This window comes from Ranitomeya imitator, chromosome 5, assembly GCF_032444005.1.
Source record: "Ranitomeya imitator isolate aRanImi1 chromosome 5, aRanImi1.pri, whole genome shotgun sequence".
Taxonomy (NCBI): domain Eukaryota; kingdom Metazoa; phylum Chordata; class Amphibia; order Anura; family Dendrobatidae; genus Ranitomeya; species Ranitomeya imitator.
Genome location: NC_091286.1, coordinates 447,943,069 through 447,967,502, shown reverse-complemented (window position 1 = coordinate 447,967,502; position 24,434 = coordinate 447,943,069). Strand labels below are relative to the sequence as shown.

Here is a 24,434-nt window from a genome sequence, read left to right as displayed (position 1 = left end):
CTATATTTTGCGGCGATGCAGCGTCGCCGCAAGATATACAGACACGCTGCGATCTGAAAAGACGCGCAGCATGTCTGGAGTCGCAGGGCCGCCGCGTGCGTGTTACCACGCATAGTGGAGACGGGATTTCATTAAATCCCCTCCACTATGCTGTAACATCTGGACGCTGCGGCTCTATGCAGCGTCAGACACGCAGCGTTTCCTGCACGTGGAAACATACCCTAAGAAGTCGAGCAGCCTGCACTCGGGTGCCTCACTAGCAGGAGCCGGCAGCCTGCACTCGGTGGCTCACTAGCAGGAGGCAGCCTGCACTCGGGGCCTCATTAGCAGGGGGTGGCAGCCTGCACTCGGGGCCTCACTAGCAGGTGGCAGCCTGCACTCGGGGCCTCACTAGCAGGAGGTGGCAGCCTGCACTCGGGGCCTCACTAGCAGGAGCCGGCAGCCTGCACTCGGGCCTCACTAGCAGGAGGGGGCAGCCTGCACTCGGGGCCTCACTAGCAGGAGCCGGCAGCCTGCACTCGGGGGCCTCACTAGCAGGAGCCGGCAGCCTGCACTCGGGGGCCTCACTAGCAGGAGCCGGCAGCCTGCACTCGGGGGCCTCACTAGCAGGAGCCGGCAGCCTGCACTCGGGGGCCTCACTAGCAGGAGCCGGCAGCCTGCACTCGGGGGCCTCACTAGCAGGAGCCGGCAGCCTGCACTCGGGGGCCTCACTAGCAGGAGCCGGCAGCCTGCACTCGGGGGCCTCACTAGCAGGAGCCGGCAGCCTGCACTCGGGGGCCTCACTAGCAGGAGCCGGCAGCCTGCACTCGGGGGCCTCACTAGCAGGAGCCGGCAGCCTGCACTCGGGGGCCTCACTAGCAGGAGCCGGCAGCCTGCACTCGGGGGCCTCACTAGCAGGAGCCGGCAGCCTGCACTCGGGGGCCTCACTAGCAGGAGCCGGCAGCCTGCACTCGGGGGCCTCACTAGCAGGAGCCGGCAGCCTGCACTCGGGGGCCTCACTAGCAGGAGCCGGCAGCCTGCACTCGGGGGCCTCACTAGCAGGAGCCGGCAGCCTGCACTCGGGGGCCTCACTAGCAGGAGCCGGCAGCCTGCACTCGGGGGCCTCACTAGCAGGAGCCGGCAGCCTGCACTCGGGGGGCCTCACTAGCAGGAGCCGGCACTCGGGGGGCCTCACTAGCAGGAGCCGGCACTCGGGGGCCTCACTAGCAGGAGCCGGCACTCGGGGGCCTCACTAGCAGGAGCCGGCACTCGGGGGCCTCACTAGCAGGAGCCGGCACTCGGGGGCCTCACTAGCAGGAGCCGGCACTCGGGGGCCTCACTAGCAGGAGCCGGCAGCCTGCACTCGGGGGCCTCACTAGCAGACGCCGGCAGCCTGCACTCGGGGGCCTCACTAGCAGGAGCCGGCAGCCTGCACTCGGGGGCCTCACTAGCAGGAGCCGGCAGCCTGCACTCGGGGGGCCTCACTAGCAGGAGCCGGCACTCGGGGGGCCTCACTAGCAGGAGCCGGCACTCGGGGGCCTCACTAGCAGGAGCCGGCACTCGGGGGCCTCACTAGCAGGAGCCGGCACTCGGGGGCCTCACTAGCAGGAGCCGGCAGCCTGCACTCGGGGGCCTCACTAGCAGGAGCCGGCAGCCTGCACTCGGGGGCCTCACTAGCAGGAGCCGGCAGCCTGCACTCGGGGGCCTCACTAGCAGGAGCCGGCAGCCTGCACTCGGGGGCCTCACTAGCAGGAGCCGGCAGCCTGCACTCGGGGGCCTCACTAGCAGGAGCCGGCAGCCTGCACTCGGGGGCCTCACTAGCAGGAGCCGGCAGCCTGCACTCGGGGGCCTCACTAGCAGGAGCCGGCAGCCTGCACTCGGGGGCCTCACTAGCAGGAGCCGGCAGCCTGCACTCGGGGGCCTCACTAGCAGGAGCCGGCAGCCTGCACTCGGGGGCCTCACTAGCAGGAGCCGGCAGCCTGCACTCGGGGGCCTCACTAGCAGGAGCCGGCAGCCTGCACTCGGGGGCCTCACTAGCAGGAGCCGGCAGCCTGCACTCGGGGGCCTCACTAGCAGGAGCCGGCAGCCTGCACTCGGGGGCCTCACTAGCAGGAGCCGGCAGCCTGCACTCGGGGGCCTCACTAGCAGGAGCCGGCAGCCTGCACTCGGGGGCCTCACTAGCAGGAGCCGGCAGCCTGCACTCGGGGGCCTCACTAGCAGGAGCCGGCAGCCTGCACTCGGGGGCCTCACTAGCAGGAGCCGGCAGCCTGCACTCGGGGGCCTCACTAGCAGGAGCCGGCAGCCTGCACTCGGGGGCCTCACTAGCAGGAGCCGGCAGCCTGCACTCGGGGGCCTCACTAGCAGGAGCCGGCAGCCTGCACTCGGGGGCCTCACTAGCAGGAGCCGGCAGCCTGCACTCGGGGGCCTCACTAGCAGGAGCCGGCAGCCTGCACTCGGGGGCCTCACTAGCAGGAGCCGGCAGCCTGCACTCGGGGGCCTCACTAGCAGGAGCCGGCAGCCTGCACTCGGGGGCCTCACTAGCAGGAGCCGGCAGCCTGCACTCGGGGGCCTCACTAGCAGGAGCCGGCAGCCTGCACTCGGGGGCCTCACTAGCAGGAGCCGGCAGCCTGCACTCGGGGGCCTCACTAGCAGGAGCCGGCAGCCTGCACTCGGGGGCCTCACTAGCAGGAGCCGGCAGCCTGCACTCGGGGGCCTCACTAGCAGGAGCCGGCACTCGGGGGCCTCACTAGCAGGAGCCGGCAGCCTGCACTCGGGGCCTCACTGGCAGGAGGTGGCAGCCTGCACTCGGGGGCCTCACTAGCAGGAGCCGGCAGCCTGCACTCGGGGCCTCACTAGCAGGAGGAGGCAGCCTGCACTCGGGGCCTCACTGGCAGGAGGTGGCAGCCTGCACTCGGGGCCTCACTGGCAGGAGGAGGCAGCCTGCACTCGGGGGCCTCACTAGCAGGAGCCGGCAGCCTGCAATCGGGGCCTCACTAGCAGGAGGAGGCAGCCTGCACTCGGGGCCTCACTGGCAGGAGGTGGCAGCCTGCACTCGGGGGCCTCACTAGCAGGAGCCGGCAGCCTGCACTCGGGGCCTCACTAGCAGGAGGAGGCAGCCTGCACTCGGGGCCTCACTGGCAGGAGGTGGCAGCCTGCACTCGGGGCCTCACTGGCAGGAGGTGGCAGCCTGCACTCGGGGCCTCACTGGCAGGAGGAGGCAGCCTGCACTCGGGGCCTCACTGGCAGGAGGTGGCAGCCTGCACTCAGTACTTTCTCCAGTCCTCTCGCTACATTCCCAGCTGCAACAATGGTATAATCCGGGCTGCACGCTGCACCTCGCCCTGCGCCTTCCCGGGCCTCCAGGGTGACTCATCCTCTTCCCTGTTGTGCTCAGTCACCAGGCGCGCCCTCTGCTGCTCTGAGCCTGCCGGCTGTTAGCTGGCTGGGATGTCACTCACCGTGCTGGGGGCGGGGCCGGTGCTGAGTGTACGGGGATCTGCAGTGTGGACTGGGGACGTGTGCAGCAGCGCCACATAGCGGCCTCCGGTACCGCTTCCTGTCCGGCTCTGCTGACCCTGATCGCGGCCCCGGAGCCTGTCCCTACCTCGCGCAGCCCATAGAGCTTCAGTCCGGGAACATGAAGGTGACGGTGGATTTCGAGGAGTGCCTGAAGGACTCGCCCCGGTTTAGGTAACGTGGGACTTCTGTGCTGTGCGTGTATTACTGGGGGCATGGGACTCTGAAAGTGGGGGAAAGTATCCTGAACGGCGTCCCTGCACAGGATCCCTGACGTACAAGCTGCGACTTGTAGTACTACAGCTGCCATAGGTCACTGGAATGAGAGAAGCTGTATGGGCTCTTACCAGGACTGTGCTATGGGGGAAGTGTCCTGCTGGGCTGGAGATGAGGGAAGCGCACGGGGAGCTGGAGGGGGTATATAGTATTGGGGTCTGGAGGGGGCATGGTATGGGGGGCTTGAGGGGGTATAGTATGGGGGTTGGAGGTGGCATGGTACTGGGGGCTGGAGGAAGGGTATGGGGGACTGGGGGCACGGTGCATGGAGCTGGGGGGGCTTGGTACAGGGAGCTGGAAGGGGTATAGTATGGGGGGCTTGAGGGGTATGGTGTGGGGGGCTGGAGGGGAAATAGTATGGGGGTTGGAGGTGACCTGGTACAGAGGGCTGGGGGCATGGTACGGGGAGCTGGAGGGGGTATAGTATGGTGGTCTGGAGGGGGCATGGTATGAGGGTTGGAGGTGGCATGGTATGGTGGGCTGGAAGGGGTATAGTATGGGGGGCTTGAGGGGGTATAGTATGGGGGTTGGAGGTGGCATGGTACTGGGGGCTGGAGGAAGGGTATGAGGACTGGGGGCACGATTCATGGAGCTGGGAGGGGCTTGGTACGGGGAGCTGGAAGGGGTATAGTATGGGGGTTGGAGGTGGCATGGTACTGGGGGCATTGTGCATGGAGCTGGAGGAAGCATGCGGGGGGGTATAGTATGGGGGTTGGAGGTGGCATGGTACTGGGGGCATTGTGCATGGAGCTGGAGGAAGCATGCGGGGGGGCATGGTACGAGGAGCTGGAAGGGGTATAGTATGGGGGTTGGAGGTGGCATGTTGTGGGGGGCTGGAGGAAGGGTATGGGGGCACGGTGCATGGAGCTGGGGGGGGCTTGGTACGGGGAGCTGGCCACAACACTTGTCTTTCTCCACCTATAAAGGAGTCGTAGCTGTGAGTGATGAGGGCTAGTGGTGGCCGAGCGCAGACGCCTGAGGCCATCGGATGGCTGACTGTGGGGCTTGTACGCTCTTCTGCTTTGTACAACAGCTATAAGTTTGTGTTATTTGTCACGTTCCCTCTCTGCCTATTATGTCCCTGTGAGGACGGTGCTGAAGGAAACCATCTATTGTCCTGTGTAATCACTGACATGGGTAGCTGGTAAAAATAAGAAAAATCCTGGTCCCTGGAAGTTCCCATCCGCAGCCAATCAGAGAGCGGATTGATGTTGGAATGAGCTTTTCTTTCGATCTCAGAGAGCGGCGTGCGGCTGCCCGTACTGACTGTAGTGGGCACCTTGTGTGCTCCCACCGGCCTGGGGCTTCTAGGCACAACGGGGCAGGTATGACCCTCACCGAATGGAATCATTGTGTGATTTCTCATTTTTACCAGTGACATTTGATACATTGTTAAAATATTCTTCCAAAGATTCTGTGTCATGTGATCTGCAGGCAGGGTGCATAGAGTGCAGGAACTGATCAGTCTGTGACTTGTATTCCCTGAAGCCCCCGGTGTTTGTGCACATGTCCAGCGGGTGGTCCTAGTGCTGACTGACAGGCTTCTCTATAGAGCTGCATTTACATCATTAACAAACGTTCCTAAAAATGCTCCTTCATGATAATCCTTCAGTTTAACCAGGCTGCCGATCACCAGATAAAAGAACAAAACGCTCGTTCATTGGGTGAAATCATCCTTTGTGCAGCACAAAAAAATAGTTCTCGTTGGTGCATCTCCTGTGTAAGGAGGGCTCGCACTGCTGATGAGCTATGGCCACCAATGCACACTGAGCGATCTCCTACAGATCTATACAGATCTCTGGCAGATCGCTCAGTGCACACCATTTACTACAGTCTGCCTGTGTAAGTAGGTAATTATCCAACCACCGATGGATTACATTTACTCTCTGCAGTCTTTTAGCGCTACTAGGAAGGTGACGGGCACAAGGGGGCATTCTTTGCGTCTGGAGGAGAGAAGGTTTTTCCACCAACATAGAAGAGGATTCTTTACTGTTAGGGCAGTGAGAATCTGGAATTGCTTGCCTGAGGAGGTGGTGATGGCGAACTCAGTCGAGGGGTTCAAGAGAGGCCTGGATGTCTTCCTGGAGCAGAACAATATTGTATCATACAATTATTAGGTTCTGTAGAAGGACGTAGATCTGGGTATTTATTATGATGGAATATAGGCTGAACTGGATGGACAAATGTCTTTTTTCGGCCTTACTAACTATGTTACTATGTATGTTACTAGTTGATACGTTTACACAGAATCTGACTGTGCATGCATAGGTACCTGTCAATCACGGAGTAGGACCGCCCACTGGACTCTTGTGTGCAAGCACCAAGGATTTGAATGAGTAAAATACAAGATATACAGAATCTTTTCCCACTATACATTATATTGCTCTGCTTCTCCTTTTCTATACCGTGCTGCCCACAGATCAGACTGTATGTACATAATAGTGGTTTCCCTTTAAAAAGTCAGTTTCCTGTGGTGGTCTTCTGCTTGCGTCCTGAATAAGGGTACCGTCACACAGTGGCATTTTGATCGCTACGACGGCACGATTCGTGACGTTCCAGCGATATACTTACGATCTCGCAGTGTGTGACACGCTACTGCGATCTGGGACCCCGCTGAGAATCGTACGTCGTAGCAGATCGTTTGAAACTTTCTTTTGTCGTCTAGTGTCCCGCTGTGGCGGCATGATCGCATCGTGTAACAAAGGTGTGCACGATATTGTATACGATGTGCGCATAGTAACCAACGGCTTCTACATCGCACATACGTCATGAAGTTATCGCTCCAGCGTCGTACATTGCAAAGTGTGACAGCAGTCTACGACGCTGGAGCGATATTGGAGCGATGCTGGAGCGTCACGGATCGTGCCGTCGTAGCGATCAAAGTGCCACTGTGAGACGGTACCTTAAGGGGAGCGGGCAGTAAGGCTTCTGTACACATTAAAAGAAAACCAAGAAACAATGGACACAAGAGCTCAAAAAAATAATAACAACTTTATTGAGACACATTAAAAAATTACAATAAATACATAAGAGACACCATGTACGTAAGATGCAAGAGATAAAAAGAGAGGCGAGCCTAGTGCCACGCACAAATACATAAATCCACTAACGAGCAAATCAAATAGTAGCTATAAGGTCAAGAAGCCATATATGAGAGCATATAAAGATGTAATAAAGGCAATGAAAAAAGTATTATCCCAATATTCACTATAATTACTAATACTAGAAAGTTGGCAGCTACATAGGAGATAAAGCTCCAAAATACCGAGCGGACAGCAGGAGGGTTACGTAAATATGTAGCCAAATGTATGGGTGTCACATTAGAGCAGAATACATAGAGATAGACCCCTAATGGCGTATTACATCTATCTGTGCAGAAAAAATGGCGTTATAGTCTGATTACCCCTAGTGGCTCAATAAGCCATATATTGCACATAGTCCCGGGAAGTCCCATGCAAGAGGGGGAATACTGAACAGATACGAAAGTGATACGTTACCGACCTGCTGCTGCCGTGCGTGGAAGAGGAGGCCCCGACGCGCGTTTCGCAGGAGTTGCTTCCTCAGGGGGCACTAGTGAGGAGTGGAGTGAGGGTCCTTAAATACCTAACTGTTAAAACCTCCAGGCGGCAATGGCGGCGCTTAACCTGGCTCGGCTGTGGCTGGAGGCGGCGGAGGCGGCGTCCAACGTCACACAGCCGCGCCCCGCACTGACGCGTCAGTAGGAGGGACCAGATGTGCGACGCAGAGAGGACGCGTGTCCACGGCAACCAGGCCACGCCCACCTAGGAAAGCGCACGCCGCTCAGAGGACAAGAAGGCGACTGACAAAGAAGAGGCACCGAAGAGTCTATAGAGAGTCTGTGCACATACCTGACTTGTTCAGTGAGTGTGATAAAACAGGAGGGAAGGTGAGATCTAACCGAGGTGCTCGCATAGAAACCGGACACAGCTGAGAAAAAAGTGAAATAAAGAAAGGGATTAAAGGAATAAGAATTATATTAATAATTTCCATGGACAGGAGTGTCAATAATAAAGAATATTAGTCAAAATCGGTTAGATCTCACCTTCCCTCCTGTTTTATCACGCGTCCTCTCTGCGTCGCACATCTGGCCCCTCCTACTGACGCGTCAGTGCGGGGCGCGGCTGTGTGACGTTGGACGCCGCCTCCAGCCACAGCCGAGCCAGGTTAAGCGCCGCCATTGCCGCCTGGAGGTTTTAACAGTTAGGTATCTAAGGACCCTCACTCCACTCCTCACTAGTGCCCCCCGAGGAAGCAACTCCTGCGAAACGCGCGTCGGGGCCTCCTCTTCCACGCACGGCAGCAGCAGGTCGGTAACGTATCACTTTCGTATCTGTTCAGTATTCCCCCTCTTGCATGGGACTTCCCGGGACTACGTGCAATATATGGCTTATTGAGCCACTAGGGGTAATCAGACTATAACGCCATTTTTTCTGCACAGATAGATGTAATACGCCATTAGGGGTCTATCTCTATGCATACTGCTCTAATGTGACACCCATACATTTGGCTACATATTTACGTAACCCTCCTGCTGTCCGCTCGGTATTTTGGAGCTTTATCTCCTATGTAGCTGCCAACTTTCTGGTTTTAGTAATTATAGTGAATATTGGGATAATACTTTTTTCATTGCCTTTATTACATCTTTATATGCTCTCATATATGGCTTCTTGACCTTATAGCTACTATTTGATTTGCTCGTTAGTGGATTTATGTATTTGTGCGTGGCACTAGGCTCGCCTCTCTTTTTATCTCTTGCATCTTACGTACATGGTGTCTCTTATGTATTTATTGTAATTTTTTAATGTGTCTCAATAAAGTTATTATTTTTTTTTGAGCTCGTGTCCATTGTTTCTTGGTTTTCTTGTATTATATGATGGTGGAGCATTTATATTGTTTGCCCTCCCTATAGGTTTTCTGTACACATTAGATTGCTGCCAGCCAAATGCTTCTATACCCAACAGCTATCTCAGTGGGATGATGGGAGTAAGCCAATGCCAGACACCTGTGGGAACAGCTTATGTCCCATGTAGTAGATTTAGCTGATTTTGAGCTTTCTTTTTCCCCAACATCTGCCCTTGGGGAGAGTCAGGAGGCCTCTGTACCCATTAGACTAAAAACCGCCCACCCTGCAGATATTGATGTGATCGGAGGACAATCTATTGTGTATAGGGGCCTCCATGTCTCCCTCAATACATGGTCGGGGAGAGAAGGATCGGACACTGAATTTTTATACCCAACCCTTTTAATCCCCTAGTAGATAAGTGGCGTCTGGCAGCATCTTTCTGTGAATGTTCATGCTTGTGGCCGAACACTCTTTTGTATATGCATGGCCAGCTTTGGATTGCTGGCTGGGTCAGCGAGTAAGCATCTATTGTGTATCACCAGCTCAAACCGCTGCCTGATTCTTCTGATGGCTGATTATTGCCCCTGAGAACTGTAGAACGAGGCTTGGTAACTCTCACCATGATCGATGTTGCTTCTCCATGATAAGTGTTGTAAGGGAAAGTCCATGTAGAAGTCAACACACTCTCTGGGCTTGTCCCACATGAGTTGCATGTACATGGCCATCATTAAGGTCATTCTTCCAGTCTGAAATGGTCACCGGTTTACTGGATAGGTAGTGATTTTTACACTCATCTCCTGGATCAGCCGCTTATGTTCTCTGCTCTTCCTTGGTTCCCTTGAATGGGTTGTGTCTCAGTTAGGTATGGAGTGGATGGTGGTCTGCAGGAGAAAGGCTAAAGGACCCTTGGACACTTCCTTAGTGACATCAGTAAAGGTCACAGAGTTTGGACCTTCAGCCAATCCTATGTTCTGACATACCCTACTAATATGTCTCAGAACTAACCGTTCACAATACCCCTCTAATGTACGCATTGTGTAGGTCTCACTGTCCCATGTAGCAGAGCTGAGTTATCATCTGACTCTTGGCACAATTTATCTCTGTCTTATTTGTGTTTGTCCAACTACATCAGTGTGTCTGTTGCATTTTTTACTTGTACGCAGTGAGAAGGGAAACTCTTCAAAGATGCTTATGTAATGAAGGAAGGAAATAAGTCTGTATATATTTCAGTGGTGGCCCACCCTAGACTGCGTCCTGAGGGGTCTTGTGTATGCTGGGGCTTCTGGCACTGAGGCTGAACCCCACCCTTAGTTGTTAGTAAGGCTCAGCTGGAAGGTCTGTAGTCCCTGAAGCCATTATTAGCCGCACTGGGCCTTCTGGCCACAGAAAACCACCTCAGTAACATCATTTGCTCATTTTGCTTGTTAATGCGATTCTGAGTTCAGGAAGCAAAAACACTGTGTAATTTTTGTTTTTCACTGTGGCTTAATCTTTCATCACTGAACACAGCCACATGGGTCACACGTCATTGCGATTACGGGGCGCCTCTACTAATCTTCCATGGCATTGCATTGTGATAGTCGCAAATGATTCCAAATGTGTTGGGTTTTCTTTCGTTGGTTACAACTTGCGTGTTAATCCTTTGCCATACACATTTTTGCGGCTGCATTTTGCCTGCGATTTGGCTGATCTGTTACTGCAAAATTACAGACTCAAAATACTTGCAGTGTCGCCACAGGCTAAGGCCTCATTAAGACGTGTGTGAGTCACGTACGTGCTCTATTAGTGCTTTTCATGCATAGAACATATACCCATACGAGACTGTGGGGCGGTCCACATGCAGTAGTGGTCCCAAAAAAATGACAGATGAATGTATTGATCCGAGTCATGGATTAAAATTACTCGTATAATTGTATGGGTCCATGAAAATCACAGAGCGCACACGGATGGCATCAGTGTTTTGTCCGTGTGGCAAAACACTGATGCAAAGGACGAGAGAAGCTTTCCAATTTGTTTTCATCCGTGAACAATCACAAAACACTGATGGTAAAAACTGACCAAGCATTGATGTTCCGTATATACCTGAGCCAGTGGCGACATCGGCACCTGGCCCCCATAGTGCGCCGGTGTCCCCGCTTGCTCAGGACACCAGCACCTGGCCAGGTGAGTGTGTCATTTTTTTTTTTTTAATCACAGCAGCAGCATACGGGGCATATTATTCTATGGAGCATCTTATGGGGCCATCATTAACCTTTGTGGAGCAGCATATGCGGCATATTCTATGGAGCATCTTATGGGGCCATCGACTCTTATGGAGTAGCATATGGGGCATATTACTCTATGGAGCATCTTATGGGGCCATTATTAACCTTTGTGCAGCATTATATGGGGCATATTATTCTATGGAGCATATTATGGGACCTGGGCCATCAACCTTTATGGAGCAGCATATGGAGCATCTTATGGGGCCATCAACTTTTATGGAGCATTATATGGGGCATATTATTCTATGGAGCATCTTATGGAGCCATCATTAACCTTTTATGCAGCATTATATGGGGCATATTTTAATATGGAGCATCTTATGGGGTCATTATTAACCTTTGTGCAGCATTATATGGGGCATATTTTTTGTATGGAGCATCTTATGGGGGCCCATCATGAACTTTATGGAGCATTATATGGGGTGTATTTTGTATGGAGCATATTATGGGGCCCATCATGAACTGTATGGAGCATTATATGGGGCTCCTGATTCAATATGGATATTCAAAAACATTTAACCTACTGGTGTCTCAATTAATTTTACTTTTATTGGTATCTATTTTTATTTTTGAAATTTACCAGTAGCTGCTTAATTTCCCACCCTAGGCTTATACTCAAGTCAATAAGTTTTCCTAGTTTTTGTTTTTCTTGTGGCAAAACTAGGGGTCTCGGCTCATACTCAGTTCGGCACTGATGAACAGTCCCGAGTGTCGTCCCGAGTGTCGTCCCGAGTGTCGTCCCGAGTGTCGTCCCGAGTGTCGTCCCGAGTGTCGTCCCGATGCAGGATACATACATGGTTTGTATCAGGGTGGATAAAAATCAATGTTTTTTTAAAAAAAATCAAAAAAATCGGATTTTTTTGATTTAAATCGGATTTTTTTCAATAAACTGCTTTTTGAGGAAAATATTTTACCATCCAAAGGTTCTTCCATCATGAGATAAAGCTGAGTTGTTTAACTCAGTAGAATAAAGGCTGTATATGTGTAACATTCACAATGCCATGCTCTTCCAGAGGTTTCTGTAGGATTAGTGGGCAGTTTCTCTCCTATATTATCACAGACGCTCGCTTTACTTACGCAGTTCTCAAAACTGAATTTGACTCCGCAGAGGTCCCAGCCTCTTCTTCACGGCAAAAATGTTACAACATGAACAGAGTTGAGAAAAAGACCTTAATCCTATTGTTCTACAAACCTATGAATATAGAATCAACCCCTTCAGTGCCAAGTCCAAGAAGTTAGACAATATGTTTCTGATTGTTTGGAGTGGAATGAAGATGACTCATCTTCATCACCGCACTTCTCATGATGTTGCCTCATTCGCGCCACCAGGCCTTGCATCTCTTTGTTGCATCGTTTGCATTTTGCACGCATGCCTGCCTTACCGATAGGCGAAGGAGCTTCATTAAAATATTCCCAAACTGGGTCTCTTTTACGGCCTGCTGCCATTATGAGGAAAGAATGTAATAAACCTCAGATCGTACACACAAACAGATCCAGACTTGTCTGTCTGTGGCTATGCTGCAGTATTGTGCTCAAAGTTTCACTTTCATTTTCTTGTCTGCTTGCCTTTCCTCCTCCTCACACTTAGATTCACATTCTTCTTGTGTTGTGCAGATCTATTCCACTCCAAACAATCAGAAACATATTGTCTAACTTCTTGGACTTGGCACTGAAGGGGTTGATTCTGTATTCATAGGTTTGTAGAACAATAGGATTTAAGGTCTTTTTCTCAACTCTGTTCATGTTGTAACATTTTTGCCGTGAAGAAGAAGCTGGGACCTCTGCGGAGTCAAATTCAGTTAGGTAGAAACTTTGATTTAAATCACTGATTTAAATCAAGCCTTACTGACTAGTGATTTAAATCGTGATTTAAATCAGTTAGATTTAAATCAAATCCACCCTGTATAGTGTCTAGTCATCTACTGATCCTCGGTTACACTTCCCACTTTTAGAAGCAGTGTAGGTTTTCTCAATTTTTGAGACTGCTGATGGCATTTTTTTTTTAATTCTCTGTAACGGAAGTGGAAACCTGACCGTAGGAAAATGTAACAGTGTTTTAATGAAAATCCATGTTGCTCAGTAAAATGCAAATCTAAGGCCTGGTGACCACGATCCGGAACTAGCAGCACTGTGGACAAAGTGCATGTTCGCTGGGTCCAAAGCGCTGCCGTCCATTGAACGCACGTAAATCAGCATGTGATCACTGAATAGTGGGGATTCACCACATCCAATACATTGCATGGGTGAAATTTCTCTTGCAGAGACCTGATAAATAGACATACTGCAGTGTGGAAAGACGCATCGTGAACATGGGATTTCTAGAAATGCCATCCACTATGCTGGAACATAGGGCCGCTGCTGGTTTGACGCTGCATAAATACGCAGCAGTTCCTGGTTGTGCGCACATACCAAGGCTTGTTTGTTTTTGAGCTGTTTTCGTGTGATGCTGTATGTGCAAAAGGAAAACTTTGAGCCATAAGCCCAAAGATCTTCTAATCCATTTCTGTGGCTGTCTGATCTGGTCAGAGCTGTATCAGGAAGTAAAACCGCTCTGTAAGGTCTGCTTCACACCACGTTTTTGTGGTCTACTTGACATATCCGCTTGTACTGTTAAAAATAGGATTTACATGGATACACTTGTTTTTACATGGGTTTTCCCCATTAATATTCCATGACAAATTGGAAACCATAGAATGTACATTTGTGTTTATTACAGGTTTTTTTTCTTTTCTAAAAAGCCAAACAAAAATGTTGGAAAAACTGATCCATTTTTTTTTTAAGCACTGCACACTATGGAAGACGGATGTAAACATATTGGAATATATTAGCATCCATTATTTTATTCGTTTATCATGTTTTTTTTCCCCAGAAAACAAGTCGCCTAATGCGATACGCTGTGAATATCTGATAGAAGCGCGCCTCACCTGTAGGTCTCACAATAAGACTAAGAGCGGCCTATTTAGCTTTTTCAAAATTTCCTTGTGTAAGCAATGAGAGCCCTGCACACGTGACCAACTCTCCATTCACAGTGCCCACGAGGCCGCGGTTGGAGAACCCCATTCTAGAGAGAGATAGGAGTCCAAAAAGTGAAGCTATATCTATCAGGCTTATGGCACACCCCATTACAAGTTGCTTCACATTGTAGAGCTTAGGTGAATTGAGACACACTAATTGGTGGGAAAGATGGACTTAGCCTTTAAAGAGAATCTGTCAGGTCATTTTTATGTAGTATAGTAATAGTATCCTGAAATACGGCTGGGGCAACCCTTTCAGGATATGTACGGTAACTTTTATTACTGTATGTGGCCCCGTTGGGTTGCTATAAATTGCTGTCCAAATTTATTGTTGCGCTCCAGCAAGTCAAGCGTATGTAAATATTTAATGAATACTTGCACCTTCCTCCGCCCATTATCCCGCCCACCCCTCCAGGCCAGTGTCAATGATTGGGTGCAGTCAGACTGCCGTGTGCCCGAGGATCACATCGCAATCCTTGGACTGGCATCAAGCTCTCCTGACCTGAGAGTGACAGTTTCCTAGAAATAGTTTTTTCACAAAAAAATTACTTTAGAAACAATTTTTTTTATTTTTACAAGGGTATCAGGAGAAAATGAACCACACAATTTGTTGTGCAATCTTTCCTGAGTACGCCAATACTCTGTATGCGGGGGAAAGCCACTGTTTGGGTGCATGGCAGGGCTCCGAAGGGAGCGAGCAACGTTTGACTTTTTGAACACAAAATTGGCTGGAATCAATGGTGGTGCCATGCCACGTTTGGAGACCCCCTGAAGTACCTAAACAGTGGAACTGCCTCCAATTCTAACTCCAACGCTAACCCCAACACACTCCCAACCCTAACACACCCCTAACCCTAATCCCAACCATAACCCTAACCACAAACCTAAACCTAACACACCCCTAACCATAATCCCAACCATAACCATAACCCCAACCCTAACTTTAGCCCAACTCTAACACTAATGGAAAAATGGAAATAAATACATTTTTTAATTTTATTTATGCCTACCTAAGGGGGTGATAAAGGGGGGTGTGAGTTACTATTTTTTATTTTTTTTTGATCACTGTGATAGACCCTGTCACAGTGATCAAAATTAACCAATAGGAAAAATTTTGTATTGTTGCCGGATGTCGCCTGGCAGATCTCGGCAGTTGCACTATGCATGCGCCCATCATTTTCTTCCTAGAAGAAGTGCTGGCGGCAGGGGGACTTTATGGGGGATGCAGGGACACCGGAGATACCAGAGAACCCCATCTCTCTCTCTGATATGCCATCACATCAGAGAAGAGAGAAATAAAATGGGAAATCTGACTTTTTTTTTTTTTTGCATTCGCCGTTATTCCATTAATAACGGTGACTACAACACTGGGGTCGGTAAAAACCGACTCAAATCATGTTCTCTGGGGTCTCGGCTGCCCTCAGTAGCCGAGACCCTGGAGAAATTCTGAAGCGGGGGGCGTTCTACACTTATTTCTCAGTGCCTTTAAAAAGCGCACTGAGGAACAAGTAGCCTTAATTGCCTCCGTTAAAAGGCATATCGGTGGTTGTTAAGGGGTTACTGCACACCTGAAATACACTGCTTCTTTGTGTGGCATCATGGGAAAGTCTAAAGAAATCAGCCAAGATATCAAGAAGAAAATTGTGGACTTGCACAAGTCTGGCTCTTCTTTGTTTTCTTCAGATTTTATTATTTTTTCAAGGGAGCAGACCTGGAATAAAAATAAAAAAAATGGCCATTTTTTTATTGCCACCTCTAATGCATGATGCTGGTCATGGTGCCCATTTTCTTTGTCTGCATCTGTCGTCGTTTTTTAACATGCCTCCTTTAAATAATGGCTCTACTTGCTGTTTAAGCTGTGGTTTAGTGTTTTCTTAACACTTGTAGGATCGCTACTTCCAATAGGTGGCGCTATAGAGTTTTAAGGCTGGTTTCACATTTGCGTTTATTTTTTTGCATTTTTGCGCAAAAAAAGCATGCATTTTTTCCCCTATACTTAACCTCTCTCTGACCTTAGACGTACTATCCCGTCGAGGTGCCCTGGGCCTATCTGACCATCGATGGGATAGTACGTCATAGCGATCGGCCGCGCTCACAGGGGGAGCACGGCCGATCGCGGCCGGGTGTCAGCTGCCTATCGCAGCTGACATCCGGCACAATGTGCCGGGAGCGGTCACGGACCGCTCCCGGCACATTAACCCCCGGTACACCGCGATCAAACATGTGCCGGCGGTATAGGGAAGCATCCGCAGGGAGGCTGCTCCCTGCTGGCTTCCCTGAGACCCCCGCAGCAACACGATGTGATCGCGTTGCTGCGAGGGTCTCCTACCTCCTTCCTCGCTGCAGGCCCCGGATCCAAGATGGCCGCGGCATCCGGGTCCTGCAGGGAGGGAGGTGGCTTCACAGAGCCTGCTCAGAGCAGGCATTGTGAAGCCTGCACTGCTCTAAGTCAGATTGGTGATCTTACAGAGTGCTGTGCAAACTTTCAGATCACCGATCTGTGATGTCCCCCCCTGGGACAAAGTAAAAAAGTAAAAAAAAAATTTCCAAATGTGTAAAAAAAAAACAAAAAAAAAACATAAATAATGAAAAAAAAAAATATTATTCCCATAAATACCGTACATTTCTTTATCTAAATTAAAAAAAAACAATAAAAGTACACATATTTAGTATCGCCGCGTCCGTAACGACCCAACCTATAAAACTGGCCCACTAGTTAATCCCTTCAGTAAACACCGTAAAAAAAAAAAGAGGCAAAAAACAACGCTTTATTATCATACCGCCGAACACAAAGTGGAATAACACGCGATCAAAAAGACAGATATAAATAACCATGGTACCGCTGAAAACATCATCTTGTCCCGCAAAAAACGAGCCGCCATACAGCATGATCACCAAAAAAATAAAAAAGTTATAGTCCTCAGAATAAAGCGATACCAAAATAATTATTTTTTCTATAAAATAGTTATCGTATAATAGCGCCAAAACATAAAAAATAATATAAATGAGGTATCGCTGTAATCGTACTGACCCGAAGAATAAAACTGCTTTATCCATTTTACCAAACGCGGAACGGTATAAACGCCTCCCCCAAAAGAAATTCATGAATAGCTGGTTGTCGGTCATTCTGCCTCACAAAAATCGGAATAAAAAGCGATCAAAAAATGTCACGTGCCCGAAAATGTTACCAATAAAAACGTCAACTCGTCCTGCAAAAAACAAGACCTCACATGACTCTGTGGACTCAAATATGGAAAAATTATAGCTCTCAAAATGTGGTAACGCAAAAAATATTTTTTGCAATAAGAAGCGTCTTTCAGTGTGTGACGGCTGCCAGTCATAAAAATCCGCTAAAAAACCCGCTATAAAAGTAAATCAAACCCCCCTTCATCACCAACCACCACCAACCATCACCAACCACACAACTGAAGAACCGATATCAAATCTTTGTAGAGGATGAAGATGGCACACCTAAGAATGAAGCAATACCAGCAAGCAAAAAAGAAAAGGGCACACAGCAACAAGTGACAGCAAAAAGTACAGCCAAGAAGCAACGAAGAGTGGTGGTGGTGGGAGACTCACTACTGAGAGGCACCGAAGGAGCCATCTGCAGACCGGACATAACTGCAAGAGAAGTATGCTGCCTTCCAGGTGCGATGATCAAGGATGTGACCGATAGGATACCAAAGCTCTTCAGCTCCAAGGACGTCCACCCATTTCTTCTGATACATGTTGGCACCAATGACACGGCAAGGAAGGACCTACCGACAATCTGCAAGGACTTTGAAGAGTTGGGGAAGAAAGTAAAGGAACTGGATGCACAGGTAGTTTTTTCTTCTATCCTTCCAGTAGACGGGCATGGCACCAGGAGATGGAACAGGATCCTTGATGCAAACAACTGGCTAAGACGATGGTGCAGACAACAAGGATTTGGATTCCTGGACCACGGTGTGAATTACTGGTATGATGGACTCCTCGCCAGAGACGGACTACACCTCAACAAACCTGGGAAACACACATTCGCCAGAAGACTCGCTACACTCATCAGGAGGGCGTTAAACTAGAAGAAGAGGGGACGGGAAGAAAAACATTAGACTCGAACAAAGACGACCCAGGAAAACATACTCAGAAGGGAGGTAAGAACATTTCTAAAACAATCCACAGTGAGGAGATTGGAACAAAACAAAATCCTCTAAACTGCATGCTCGCAAACGCCAGAAGCCTGACAAACAAGATGGAAGAACTAGAAGCAGAAATATCTACAGGTAACTTTGACATAGTGGGAATAACCGAGACATGGTTAGATGAAAGCTATGACTGGGCAGTTAACTTACAGGGTTACAGTCTGTTTAGAAAGGATCGTAAAAATCGGAGAGGAGGAGGGGTTTGTCTCTATGTAAAGTCTTGTCTAAAGTCCACTTTAAGGGAGGATATTAGCGAAGGGAATGAGGATGTCGAGTCCATATGGGTTGAAATTCATGGAGGGAAAAATGGTAACAAAATTCTCATTGGGGTCTGTTACAAACCCCCAAATATAACAGAAAGCATGGAAAGTCTACTTCTAAAGCAGATAGATGAAGCTGCAACCCATAATGAGGTCCTGGTTATGGGGGACTTTAACTACCCGGATATTAACTGGGAAACAGAAACCTGTGAAACCCATAAAGGCAACAGGTTTCTGCTAATAACCAAGAAAAATTATCTTTCACAATTGGTGCAGAATCCAACCAGAGGAGCAGCACTTTTAGACCTAATACTATCTAATAGACCTGACAGAATAACAAATCTGCAGGTGGTTGGGCATTTAGGAAATAGCGACCACAATATTGTGAAGTTTCACCTGTCTTTCACTAGGGGGACTTGTCAGGGAGTCACAAAAACATTGAACTTTAGGAAGGCAAAGTTTGAACAGCTTAGAGATGCCCTTAATCTGGTAGACTGGGACAATATCCTCAGAAATGAGAATACAGATAATAAATGGGAAATGTTTAAGAACATCCTAAATAGGCAGTGTAAGCGGTTTATACCTTGTGGGAATAAAAGGACTAGAAATAGGAAAAACCCAATGTGGCTAAACAAAGAAGTAAGACAGGCAATTAACAGTAAAAAGAAAGCATTTGCACTACTAAAGCAGGATGGCACCATTGAAGCTCTAAAAAACTATAGGGAGAAAAATACTTTATCTAAAAAACTAATTAAAGCTGCCAAAAAGGAAACAGAGAAGCACATTGCTAAGGAGAGTAAAACTAATCCCAAACTGTTCTTCAACTATATCAATAGTAAAAGAATAAAAACTGAAAATGTAGGCCCCTTAAAAAATAGTGAGGAAAGAATGGTTGTAGATGACGAGGAAAAAGCTAACATATTAAACACCTTCTTCTCCACGGTATTCACGGTGGAAAATGAAATGCTAGGTGAAATCCCAAGAAACAATGAAAACCCTATATTAAGGGTCACCAATCTAACCCAAGAAGAGGTGCGAAACCGGCTAAATAAGATTAAAATAGATAAATCTCCGGGTCCGGATGGCATACACCCACGAGTACTAAGAGAACTAAGTAATGTAATAGATAAACCATTATTTCTTATTTTTAGTGACTCTATAGCGACAGGGTCTGTTCCGCAGGACTGGCGCATAGCAAATGTGGTGCCAATATTCAAAAAGGGCTCTAAAAGTGAACCTGGAAATTATAGGCCAGTAAGTCTAACCTCTATTGTTGGTAAAATATTTGAAGGGTTTCTGAGGGATGTTATTCTGGATTATCTCAATGAGAATAACTGTTTAACTCCATATCAGCATGGGTTTATGAGAAATCGCTCCTGTCAAACCAATCTAATCAGTTTTTATGAAGAGGTAAGCTATAGACTGGACCACGGTGAGTCATTGGACGTGGTATATCTCGATTTTTCCAAAGCGTTTGATACCGTGCCGCACAAGAGGTTGGTACACAAAATGAGAATGCTTGGTCTGGGGGAAAATGTGTGTAAATGGGTTAGTAACTGGCTTAGTGATAGAAAGCAGAGGGTGGTTATAAATGGTATAGTCTATAACTGGGTCGCTGTGACCAGTGGGGTACCGCAGGGGTCAGTATTGGGACCTGTTCTCTTCAACATATTCATTAATGATCTGGTAGAAGGTTTACACAGTAAAATATCGATATTTGCAGATGATACAAAACTATGTAAAGCAGTTAATACAAGAGAAGATAGTATTCTGCTACAGATGGATCTGGATAAGTTGGAAACTTGGGCTGAAAGGTGGCAGATGAGGTTTAACAATGATAAATGTAAGGTTATACACATGGGAAGAGGGAATCAATATCACCATTACACACTGAACGGGAAACCACTGGGTAAATCTGACAGGGAGAAGGACTTGGGGATCCTAGTTAATGATAAACTTACATGGAGCAGCCAGTGCCAGGCAGCAGCTGCCAAGGCAAACAGGATCATGGGGTGCATTAAAAGAGGTCTGGATACACATGATGAGAGCATTATACTGCCTCTGTACAAATCCCTAGTTAGACCGCACATGGAGTACTGTGTCCAGTTTTGGGCACCGGTGCTCAGGAAGGATATAATGGAACTAGAGAGAGTACAAAGGAGGGCAACAAAATTAATAAAGGGGATGGGAGAACTACAATACCCAGATAGATTAGCGAAATTAGGATTATTTAGTCTAGAAAAAAGACGACTGAGGGGCGATCTAATAACCATGTATAAGTATATAAGGGGACAATACAAATATCTCGCTGAGGATCTGTTTATACCAAGGAAGGTGACGGGCACAAGGGGGCATTCTTTGCGTCTGGAGGAGAGAAGGTTTTTCCACCAACATAGAAGAGGATTCTTTACTGTTAGGGCAGTGAGAATCTGGAATTGCTTGCCTGAGGAGGTGGTGATGGCGAACTCAGTCGAGGGGTTCAAGAGAGGCCTGGATGTCTTCCTGGAGCAGAACAATATTGTATCATACAATTATTAGGTTCTGTAGAAGGACGTAGATCTGGGTATTTATTATGATGGAATATAGGCTGAACTGGATGGACAAATGTCTTTTTTCGGCCTTACTAACTATGTTACTATGTTACCCCCTTAGTTTGGGAAAAATTAAAAAAGTGTATTTATTTCCATTTTCCCGTTAGGGCTAGGGCTAGGGTTAGGGTTAGGGCTAGGGTTAGGGTTAAGGCTAGGGTTAGGGTTAAGGCTACAGTTAGGGTTGGGGCTAAAGTTAGGGTTAGGGCTAAAGTTAGGGTTTGGATTACATTTACGGTTGGGAATAGGGTTGGGAATTAGGGTTAGGGGTGTGTCTGGGTTAGAGGTGTGGTTAGGGTTACCGTTGGGATTAGGGTTAGGGGTGTGTTTGGATTAGGGTTTCAGTTATAATTGGGGGGTTTCCACTGTTTAGGCACATCAGGGGCTCTCCAAACGCGACATGGGGTCCGATCTCAGTTCCAGCCAATTCTACGTTGAAAAAGTAAAACAGTGCTCCTTCCCTTCCGAGCTCTCCCGTGTGCCCAAACAGGGGTTTACCCCAACATATCGGGTATCGGCGTACTCAGGACAAATTGGACAACAAATTTTGGGGTCCAATTTCTCCTGTTACCCTTGGGAAAATACAAAACTGGGGGCTAAAAAATAATTTTTGTGGGAAAAAAAAGGATTTTTTATTTTCACTGCTCTGCGTTATAAACTGTAGTGAAATACTTGGGGGTTCAAAGTTCTCACAACACATCTAGATAAGTTCCTTGAGGGGTCTAGTTTCCAATATGGGGTCACTTGTGGGGGGTTTCTACTGTTTAGGTACATTAGGGGCTCTGCAAATGCAATGTGATGCCTGCAGACCAATCCATCTAAGTCTGCATTCCAAATGATGCTCCTTCCCTTCCGAGCCCTCCCATGCGCCCAAACGGTGGTTCCCCCCCACATATGGGGTATCAGCGTACTTAGGACAAATTGGTCAACAACTTTTGGGGTCCAATTTCTCCTGTTACCCTAGGGAAAATACAAAACTGGGGGCTAAAAAATAATTTTTGTGTAAAAAAAATTTTGTTTTATTTTTATGGCTCTGCATTATAAACTTCTGTGAAGCCCTTGGTGGGTCAAAGTGCTTACCACACATCCAGATAAGTCCCTTAGGTGGTCTACTTTCCAAAATGGTGTCACTTGTGGGGGGTTTCAATGTTTAGGCACATCAGTGGCTCTCCAAATGCAACATGGCGTCCCATCTCAATTCCTGTCAATTTTGCATTGAAAAGTCAAACGGCGCTCCTTCCCTTCCGAGCTCTACCATGTGCCCAAACAGTGGTTTACCCCCACATATAGGGTATCAGTGTACTCAGGACAAATTGTACAACAACTTTTGGGGTCCAATTTCTTCTCTTACCCTTCGGAAAATAAAAAATTGGGGGCAAAAAGATATTTTTTGTGAAACAATATGATTTTTTATTTTTACGGTTCTGCAATATAAACTTCTGTGAAGCACTTGGTGGGTCAAAGTGCTCACCACACCTCTAGATAAGTTCCTTAGGGGGTCTACTTTCCAAAATGATGTCACTTGTGTGGGGGTTTCAATATTAAGGCACATCAGTGGCTCTCCAAACGCAACATGGCGTCCCATCTCAATTCCTGTCAATTTTGCATTGAAAAGTCAAATTGCCCTCCTTCGCTTCCGAGCTCTGTCATGCGCCCAAACAGTGGTTTACCCCCACATATGGGGTATCAGCGTACTCAGGACAAATTGTACAACAACTTTTGGGGTCCATTTTCTCCTGTTACCCTTGGTAAAATAAAACAAATTGGAGCTGAAGTAAATTTTTTGTGAAAAAAAGTTAAATGTTCATTTTTATTTAAACATTCCAAAAATTCCTGTGAAACACCTGAAGGGTTAATAAACTTCTTGAATGTGGTTTTGAGCACCTTGAGGGGTGCAGTTTTTAGAATGGTGTTATACTTGGGTATTTTCTATCGTATAGACCCCTCAAAATGACTTCAAATGAGATGTGTCCCTAAAAAACAATGGTGTTGTAAAAATTAGAAATTGCTGGTCAACTTTTAACCCTTATAACTCCCTAACAAAAAAAAAATTTGGTTACAAAATTGTGCTGATGTAAAGTAGACATGTGGGAAATGTTACTTATTAAGTATTTTGTGTGACATATCTCTGTGGTTTAATTGCATAAAAATTCAAAGTTGGAAAATTGCGAAATTTTCAAAATTTTCGCCAAATTTCCGTTTCTTTCACAAATAAATGCAGGTATTATCAAACAAATTTTACCACTATCATGAAGCACAATATGTCTCGAGAAAACAATGTCAGAATCACCAGGATCCGTTGAAGCGTTCCAGAGTTATAACCTCATAAAGGGACAGCGGTCAGAATTGTAAAAATTGGCCTGGTCATTGACTTGCAAATCACCCTTGGGGGTAAAGGGGTTAACATTAAAAACGCCTTCGTTTTTTTGCATGCGTTTTGACGCGTTTTGACAACGCATGCATTTTTTCTCTGCATGCGTTGTGTTGCAGAAATGCAACATGTAGTAATTTTAGCGGTGTTTTTTTGCGGCAAAAAAAACGTAATGATGTCTGTGTAAACGCATGCGTTTTTAGGCACATGCGTTTGCATGCGTTTTTATAGAAAAACACAAGAATACACACTGAAAAGCCACCCCCCAACCCTAACCCTAAGGGATCCTAACCCTAAGGGTTAGGGTTAGGGTCCCTAGGGTTAAGGTCCCTAGGGTTAGGGTCCCTAGGGTTAGGGTTTGTGTTAGGGTTTGTGTTTTAGGGTTTGTGTTTTAGGGTTAGGGTTTGTGTTTTAGGGTTAGGGTTAGAGTTTGTGTTTTAGGGTTAACCCTAACCCTAGGTATTTCTGTTTATAGTGGGTTTTCTAGTTGATTTTGATGATTGGCAGCTGTCACACACTTCTCATCATGCGTTTCAAAAACGCAAAAGCAGGAAAACGCATGTAAACGTGTCAAAACGCCGCTTTTGTGTTAAAACATGCAAAAACGCATGCACCTAAAAAACGCAGCGTTTAAACGCGTTTTTTCACCAAATGCGTTTGCGTTTAAAACGCTGCGTTTTTAAACCCAAATGTGAAACCAGCCTAAGTCCTCTTTTTCTTTGAAGAGGCAATTAGCATATTAAATTTCCCAGAGGAGCATTGCACGGCGAAAAAACCTCCTTACCTTGACAGGCCAGAGCTGGTATGTCACTCTCCATAAGGAGAAACGTTACCCCTTAGACCACAGTCCAGAGCCTCTCACCTCACGCTGACGAGGGCCAACAGCTCGAAACACCGTGTCTGCGAATTGAGATACTAATTTGGCTTTTATCCTAAGTCATATTGCACGACTCGTTAACCCCTTCATGACCTTGCCGTTTTTTGCAATTCTGACCAGTGTCCCTTTATGAGGTAATAACTCAGGAACGCTTCAATGGATCCTAGCGGTTCTGAGATTGTTTTTTCGTGACATATTGGGCTTCATGTTAGTGGTAAATTTAGGTCAATAAATTCTGTGT

The 24,434-nt window shown here is 47.8% G+C and overlaps 1 protein-coding gene across 2 annotated transcripts in view; it reads left to right on the top strand.

Moving 5' to 3' along the window:
- Positions 1-3,435: 3,435 nt before the first annotated feature.
- Positions 3,436-24,434, top strand: part of ACAP2 (ArfGAP with coiled-coil, ankyrin repeat and PH domains 2) — a 152,544-nt gene continuing 131,545 nt past the window's right edge. The window contains exon 1 of one of the 2 annotated variants that reach the window (XM_069727191.1): positions 3,436-3,669. In XM_069727191.1, coding sequence (XP_069583292.1) covers positions 3,617-3,669 — 53 coding nt within the window. In that variant the 5' untranslated portion in view covers positions 3,436-3,616. The remainder of the gene's footprint in view (positions 3,670-24,434) is intronic. The other variant, XM_069727189.1, reaches the window with a different exon arrangement.